We start from the raw sequence: 8,160 nt of genomic DNA on the forward strand, positions 1-8,160 counted from the left end.
GCTGATATTTATAGATATGTAATTAAACTTTATTCATATCTTTTTTGTATGTTTAAATTACTATTATATAGCATGTTAATAAGTATTTAATAATATAGATACTATAATTGCATTCCAAAAAATATTACATTTTTGACATTATATTTGTTATTACACATTAAAAAAACATTACGTTTTCATTGCATTGTATATATATTTATTCATTTATTCCAAACAAAAACGTTTATATTTTATATTTTCCACATATTGATCTTTAAGAAACATCTTTGAATAAATGATTCTTATAAATAATAAAGAATATCAAGCACGCGTGACTTTAGACTTAAAGACTTAATCGTTTTATAAAAGTTTATTAATATATATAACTGAATTTTTTTAAAGAATTAGATTAATTACATATATGTTAATAAAATCCAGTCGAGAGACTTGCGACGTGTGAACAGGACATCAATGTGTGATATGTGTATTATGCAATAAAATCTATTTATATTGCGCGCACGATATGCAACGTGCAATGTCGCGCTAAATGTAGTCTGCAAAATCAATTAGCTTTTATATATATAAGAATAAAATATATTAAACAAAAACATATGAGCGACGAAACAAAATCCACGTCTTCCATTTTTGTAGTCGAAACAATATTTGGCGGCAGAGCAACCGTTTTATACGATATTATATTATATTATAAGCAGAGAGGGATATAATAACATATATACGTTGATTAGATAATTATTAATTATTTAGTGCAATAAGTATTGGCATGATAGCCGACATGAATACGTCGTCTTCGATTGCTTCTGATCGAACAGCTATCGATCGCGGAAAACGATTATGGTTTAGGTCAATCATACAGCGATTAATCGGCGGCGTGTTTGTTTATATCGTGCCGAAAGGAAAAGTTGTGACATGACAATAAGACGTAGATTTTAGTATGCCTGTACGATGTTTTTTCAATCGTATCACGCTCTCGATTATTCATCGATATAAATGTCATATTCTTCCTTAATTCTACGGATTTTTTAATATTATACAATGTCCAAGAGTTACTTATTGACTGCCTAGAAAAATGTTATTATTATAATATCATTAATGTGTACATATACAATAAATATATATGTATCTTCACAAGTGGACACGCGTAAAACCGATTGATCATCGAGAACGTGATTAAAATTTGGCTATAATAAACTTTATATTTATTATCTTACTGTAATATATAAATTATATTAATATGTAATTACTTAATTATATATTTATATAATATTTATATAATCATTTAATTATATGTGTAAATATTTTAATTACACTATAAATATACACACACACACACACATATATATATATATATATATATATTAAAATAATATAAATAGTATAATATAATAAAATAGACAAAATATGAAAAGAATGACAAACATTTCATATTTACATATATGTATCTATAAACTATAAACATACAAAACTTATAAAAATTAATCGCTTTTTATATATGCAACGTGATTATGGAACGTAATAAAATAAATAAATATACTCTAATAATTTAAAAGATTTAAAAATACAATATATAAGATATGTAAAAAGTTTTCGATATACTAATTTAGACAGTTTTTAAATCATGATCTCTTTCTAATTATATTTATACTATTTATGTTAAAAGTGTAAATTATGTACATATGAGACAAAAAGATTTAATGTATACTTGATGATTTGTGTGTTATACGTAAATAAAATATATAATAAAAACAATATTTGTTACAACAAAAATTCTAAAAATCCTATTATTTTAATATTATTATTTTGTTAATAAAACATGAAAAATTTTATGAAATTAATGATAATATAATAATAAATTTATATAACATTTTATTACCAACGTTCGATACTTGCTTCATCGTACCGTTCATTGAAAGTATAGCAAAATCGCTTTATCAACTGATAGTAATGTAAGCAGAGAAAATATAGCAACAATAGATAATCTTAAAAAGTAACATTTGTTGGTAATATTTTTAAATAGAAATAAACATTTTTTTCTATCCTGTTGTTTATATTATACAATAACTTTTTATAATTTTATTATCAGAAATAATTAAAATATACTCTTTCGACTAATCGCCTAAATAGTATGCCATAAAAAGAGAAATACTTTTTATAGTCTTTTTTATTCCAATATATTACATCTTGAAAATAAATCATGAAATTGATGTAATCAATAAAATATTATTATGTTAACGGGATAATTATTAATGATTCTTTTGCTACCTTTATTTTTTCATAATAAAAAATGATAATGAAATTGAAACTTATTAGTAACATAAAGGCACACTGTACTTTGCAGTCAATTATTTCAGTACAATATTATTTAATAAACAATATTAAACGGATATCTTATTCAATTGTGTTACGATTTTCAATGCATAGTCTCTCTAAGCAATTCTTATTTCCCTGAAGTAAAAGGCAATCAGAAAGGTCCTCAATTACATTACACTCTCTGATAGCTTATTATCCTTTTTATATCATACACTGCACTTCTATAGCGCAAGCATCCTCTTATAAAAGCCAAGCCAACCGTCGAAGCATCCATCAGTCGAGTTCCATCTACTTCTCAGATACAAAGCACTATTTATTCAGGTAAAAGTATCATAGACATGTTATTTTTAATTGTAGTGTAGCTACTAATCCACATTCTATCTCTTTCACTCTATGTTTCTATGTAATATATTTTCTATTTCCGTAGAAGAATGTAAAATTGTAAGTTAATCTATAGCTAATCAGATACCGCGCGAAAAATATTCTCGATTCTGATAAAAGTTTAAATTTTAAGTTTTTAATATATAACTCCTGTATTGTTTTTTTCGCACAAATGCTGGTCACCATCGTATATTACGAATTTTGATATTTTACGACAAATCAATATTCTGTTGGACCAACTCGTGACGTTATTTGCAAATAATGTAGGTTGACTGCGTTTGATGGAGACATTTGTCTTCGAGTCGTTTCCTCGAGTATAAAAGCTCGCAGCGTTTGCTTCGTTTGTAACATTCAGTGACTAGAATTCTTTAAGAGTCAAGCAAGTTTCTTCGTTCGCAAGTAAGCTTCTTTTATTTTATATACAACATTTATTCATTAGAAATCTTCTCGAAATTTATTATTATTCATCTTTAATTATAATAATAACAATGATTAATTTCATTACATAAATAAATAGAATGTGATAATAATTATAAAATTTTCCAGAATTATAAATTGTCAATGAAAATTCTTTATTTTTTTTTCTTTTTTGTTATATTAGTTGGAAACAAATCAAATCGTCGGCATGGTTTCCATCCGTGTTACTTTCGCACTCGCTGTTATTGTGGTAATCTTCGCCTTCAACGTAGATGCTGCCTATAAAAAACCACCTTTCAATGGTAGCATATTCGGAAAACGATCAAATACTATGACTGGTAAGCATCAATTTTATATTAATTGTATTAACAATTCTCTTTTAGTAAAATATTTTTTTAGAAAATTTAACTTTATAAAATAAATGTCATTCTTAAATAATTTACATGTATATATTGTAAGAAAATATAAAGCCAACTCCGTCTATGGTCTGCATCCAATTGTAAGAATATCAACTGAGCACATTTTTTATTATATTTATATTATATATTACACTATAAAAAAGAAAAATATATATTAGATTTTGTTCTTTAATTTTTTATTTAATGTCTTTTGTATCGTTTTGAAATAAAACAATAATTATTAAACAAATCTATTCTTATAATATATTACTTGCTTAAAAAATAATTACAATTTACAGCTTTTCTTATGCTAATCAATTTTAGTGAGGGTTTTTGACGCTCACTTTTTGTCACAATATTTCTTAAAAACTAATATAGATTACTCGTTAATATTTTCAGATTACGAATTTACCTACCGTACTCTGTCAGCTATTTGCGACTTCATGAGCGAAACATGCAGCGCTTGGCCTCCTCGTCAAGAATCCAACTGAGGATCAATAACCGACCAAGATGATTCACTACTTCGCCGACTGATCGAACAATGAAATAATGTAATTAATCAAGCTCCTGTAAAGGCCTTTATAATCGTGTGCTTGAAAGTCACACTGTTCTCTATCAATAATAGTTGCATTAATAATAATCGCCTTTCTCCTCATATCTCTAGTTATATAAACTTATATTTAAAAATATTGTAATTACGTTTACATATTATATTTATTATATTTACAGTTTAAAATTCCACGATTTAGCTATGTTTACTAGAAGCATCATAAATAAAATATGATGATTTCAGGAGCTAATTAGTACTATTTTAAATATTTTTCCTTTTCATTAGATCTCCTATTTCATTAAATATGTTTGTGTTGATGACCAATAAATTAATTTTATTTTTTCTTTGTTAAACAATAATATGTCCCGACAATTTTTCAATTATTATATAATGTATCGTCTGGCAGAAAATCAAATATTGAAGACAATCAAAATAATATTATTTAACGAAATCTTTGGTTTACATAATTTATGTAATTATAAGAGTTTGTTGAAACATTTTTAAACATAGATTGAAAGATTTTAATATGGAAAGCACGTATTATTCACCTGTCTGGATAAGGGTTATTGTCTATTGACTGTGACTGAAAAAGGCACGTATGGATCGACTGAAAAAGTATTGCCACACGTTTTATTTAATTGTGTTGTAATATGTCCTAATTTATAGTACTTTCAATGTAAAATGTATTTTATATTTACATAAAAAATACTTTAATTATATTTACTTAATTGCAACGTAATAAAGTTTAAGAAAAAAATCTTTTATAAGATATTTTGATAATTTTTAATTATATTATCTGATATATAACAGTATTAATTATATTCAAGTAAATCAATATACATTATATATTAATATTGCAGTAGAAAATATGTAAAATTGTGCATTATTTCATGTACTAAGATATCAGATATTGAGGACGATAAATCTTCCGCTGATAAAAACAGGCCGAGATACAATTTATTGAGGACTACAAGCGTGTGTATTCATTTACAAGATACACATGAACAAAATATTAATTACTTTTTCATCCAGTATAAATATGCGGATCTTAATGGAGTTTAGTTCAGTACATCCAAATTACCTGCGGTAAGCAATATTATTCACAATTATACATACTATTTATCGTTTTATTATTCTTGTTTTTGTAAAAGATCTGATTGATTTTCTAAAATTATATCTACGACGAAATTAGAATATCCAATATCTTTTTGATAGATTTTGAGATAGAAGAGCAAATATCATATCTGAATATATGACATTTGCTTTCTACGTTATTTTACGAAAAATACTTTAAAAGTTATAATTGAAAAATAAGTATTTTTATTAATAGCTTATAACTAAAATAAAAATTAATACATTATACATATATAAATTATATTTATTTAAAAAGAATTATTATCAAATTCGAGAGGTTATTTAAAAATCTTTTAAGTTTAATTTTTTCGCACATTGTCTCTCATGATTTTCTTTATCAAAAAGATGAAATTTACATCTAATACATAAAATCATCTTAATTTTAAAGACACGTTATCGATCACGTGTCAGTGATTTCGTAAATTCCGTGCTATTTACTCTTATCCATCCAATAGCCGAAGGCATCTCAGTATGTCAAACATTCTCCTTAACGTCCTACGACATATCCGTTCTATAGAATGTATTTTACTTGCGACGCGCAGTTAAATATTCTCGCGCGTGTTCCGCGTGAGGACAAACAGTGCAGCATGATTCAAATGCAATGGGGTTTCTCGACGTGCAAACTCTTTGTCGATTCTCCCTCGCCCACAATCCTCAAGTACACGTATCCACTCTTCACGGTAATGGAAGAAACCGTACATACGCGAAAAATCTCTCAGTGTTCATCGAACACCCGCGGGACGTGCATCCTTCCCGCGGGATTCGGCAGAATTCTATGGCAGTCACTTACACGTCGACTGTGATCGAGAATGCCACGTCGATTGGCACGCGCTCACCTACCGAAATAATCGTTACGCTCGCTTCTGAGGCGCGTATAATCGGTGATGTGCTGTCCTGTAAAAGAAGTTGTTCTTTTGAAATCTAACTGTGATTGTTTCTTTGCAGGTATTGCGATTTTTTCGGCATGATGCTACAGGGATCTTATACTCGGCGGATCGGAGGTGTCTTCTTTCATGGTAAATTAATTGGTATTATTACAAATTTTCATATTTAATTCATAAAAATAAAAAGTTTAGCGTTTAGTTAAGCATGATATATCTAAAGAGTAATCTTCTTTTATATATATATATATATATATATATTTTTTTTTTTTTTTTTTCTTAATGTTTAAGATGGTTAACATTTTATTTTCGTATGTTCAGCTTCTCTTCTTGGAGTGATTATGTTATTGATCTGTCAAAATGTTGCCAAGGCAGACGAAGTACCAGCGTTCTTCCTCAAAATAGCAAAAATACCTACTTTGCCTCGAGTGGGGCGTAGCGGAAAATTTGAAAATTTTTTTTACAAAGCCGAAAAGCATATACCTCGGATTGGTAGAAATATGAACACTCAGCAGGTATCTGTTTCTTTCTCTTTTATTAAAGTTAATAAAATTATTATATAATCTTTCTCTTATGGCACATTGTATACATTCTGAAGATTTCTTAATGATCATATTGAATAATACTTGATTTCTGCATTTTAATCAACCAATTGTCTATCACTATAGGACCAGCAAGATACTTACAGTTTAAATAAACGTCGTATAAATTATCCCGCGAAAGGTTAGATCAATTGATATTTCTTCATATATGTATGACCGAATAACACATATAACATGTATTATTTTTTATTATCATTAATCAGAAGAATGGTCTTGGCAAAACTTTCCACTTGCCATTGAAGGTCCGAGGGAGCTATGGCGAGCATTAGCCGGATATTCAAGAGATGCTGGTGATGAGTAAGTTTGATTATAGAAACCACATTATACGAAACAAAAATATTTAATGTTCTCTCTCTTTCGAATAATTTATAATACTTTCAAGAATATTATTATTTCTAAAACTGTATGAAATATAACATTTGAAATAATTATTGAAAAACAAAAAACATTTTTTACTTTATATAATTATTTCAACATATTTTCGACAATGTAAGGTATTATTAATGTTATATCAATGTTCACAATGTACTTAATTCGTTCAAGTATCGAGAACGAAGTATGGCAGAGGAAAAAAAGAACCGAAACTGGAGTGACCACGCAAGCAAAATAACATAAACAACAATAACAATTCTTCATCGCTTTGGAAACGCTAAATGTTATTCGTTATCGTTATATGGCCTTTGCTGAGCTATGTGGTGACGGGAAATAATAAAAAATAATAAATATTATCTTAATACAAACTGTCGTTTCGCTTTCATTCTTCTTTTTTGCGTTGGAGAGAATTTGCCTGACTAAACAACTAATCCTTTTAATCAAGTCATAATTTTTTGTGACAATATTATACACTGCAATGATATGCACATAAAAGTTTAAAATTCATAAAAAATAAATTAGCTGTTTAAAATGCAGAGTCTCAAATATGTTTCATATACAAACAAATTTATTGATTGTGTTAATCAATGTATAAATATTTACCTCTGATAATAATAAAATCTAAAAATTTTCTGAAAACCCTGACATTTTGTCTTCTTTTATTTCTGCTATTCCTTAATCCAAAAAATTCTAAACCATTTTTATTATAATTCATTTTATATATTATATATGTTATTGCATATAAAGAAATATTATTTTGAACGTAATTAATCTATTTTTATCTTTACAAATTAACACGAGATTGTATGCGATTCGCGAAATTCGCAAACAGCTGCTTTTATATATACAATTCACGTTCTGCAGTTAAAAAGAAAAAACTTTTCAACCGTTACAACATTATGTCGAGTTGATATTTGAAGAATCGATCGAAAAATAACGGTACGCGAAGTTACACCAGCTTGGATATTACAAGCAAAGAATCTTTGTCCATCTTTATTTTATTTTCAACTAACATACAGCATGCTGTACGCATGTGTTATTTATTTATTTTACTGTTTTATTTCTGTTATATATTTTACTATATTATTAATAAATATCAACAGAAAAATAATTTATAA

General features: G+C 27.0%; 2 protein-coding genes across 3 annotated transcripts; both read left to right on the forward strand.

Annotated features, from left to right (window-relative positions):
- The first annotated feature begins 2,589 nt into the window (after nucleotides 1–2,589).
- Nucleotides 2,590–4,266, forward strand: Sifa (neuropeptide SIFamide). Its single transcript, XM_072894754.1, has 3 exons — nucleotides 2,590–2,628; nucleotides 3,290–3,443; nucleotides 3,903–4,266. The coding sequence occupies exons 2-3, from the start codon at nucleotides 3,314–3,316 to the stop codon at nucleotides 3,992–3,994; spliced, it is 222 nt and encodes a 73-aa protein (XP_072750855.1). The 5' UTR covers nucleotides 2,590–2,628; nucleotides 3,290–3,313; the 3' UTR covers nucleotides 3,995–4,266.
- An 867-nt stretch (nucleotides 4,267–5,133) lies between these two features.
- Nucleotides 5,134–7,551, forward strand: Eth (ecdysis triggering hormone). Of its 2 annotated transcripts, none has more exons than XM_072895298.1 (6): nucleotides 5,134–5,139; nucleotides 6,133–6,203; nucleotides 6,390–6,583; nucleotides 6,737–6,791; nucleotides 6,874–6,967; nucleotides 7,214–7,551. In XM_072895298.1, exons 2-6 carry the CDS (start codon nucleotides 6,152–6,154, stop codon nucleotides 7,278–7,280), a joined length of 462 nt encoding a protein of 153 aa, XP_072751399.1. In that variant the 5' UTR covers nucleotides 5,134–5,139; nucleotides 6,133–6,151; the 3' UTR covers nucleotides 7,281–7,551. The 2 variants fall into 2 exon arrangements, with proteins under 2 accessions (XP_072751399.1, XP_072751389.1); XM_072895288.1 differs by lacking the exon at nucleotides 5,134–5,139 and adding an exon at nucleotides 5,920–6,055 and having other exon boundaries at nucleotides 7,214–7,550.
- The last annotated feature ends 609 nt before the right edge of the window (nucleotides 7,552–8,160 follow it).

The sequence above is a fragment of the Anoplolepis gracilipes genome, chromosome 1 (genome assembly GCF_047496725.1).
Source record: "Anoplolepis gracilipes chromosome 1, ASM4749672v1, whole genome shotgun sequence".
Classification (NCBI taxonomy): domain Eukaryota; kingdom Metazoa; phylum Arthropoda; class Insecta; order Hymenoptera; family Formicidae; genus Anoplolepis; species Anoplolepis gracilipes.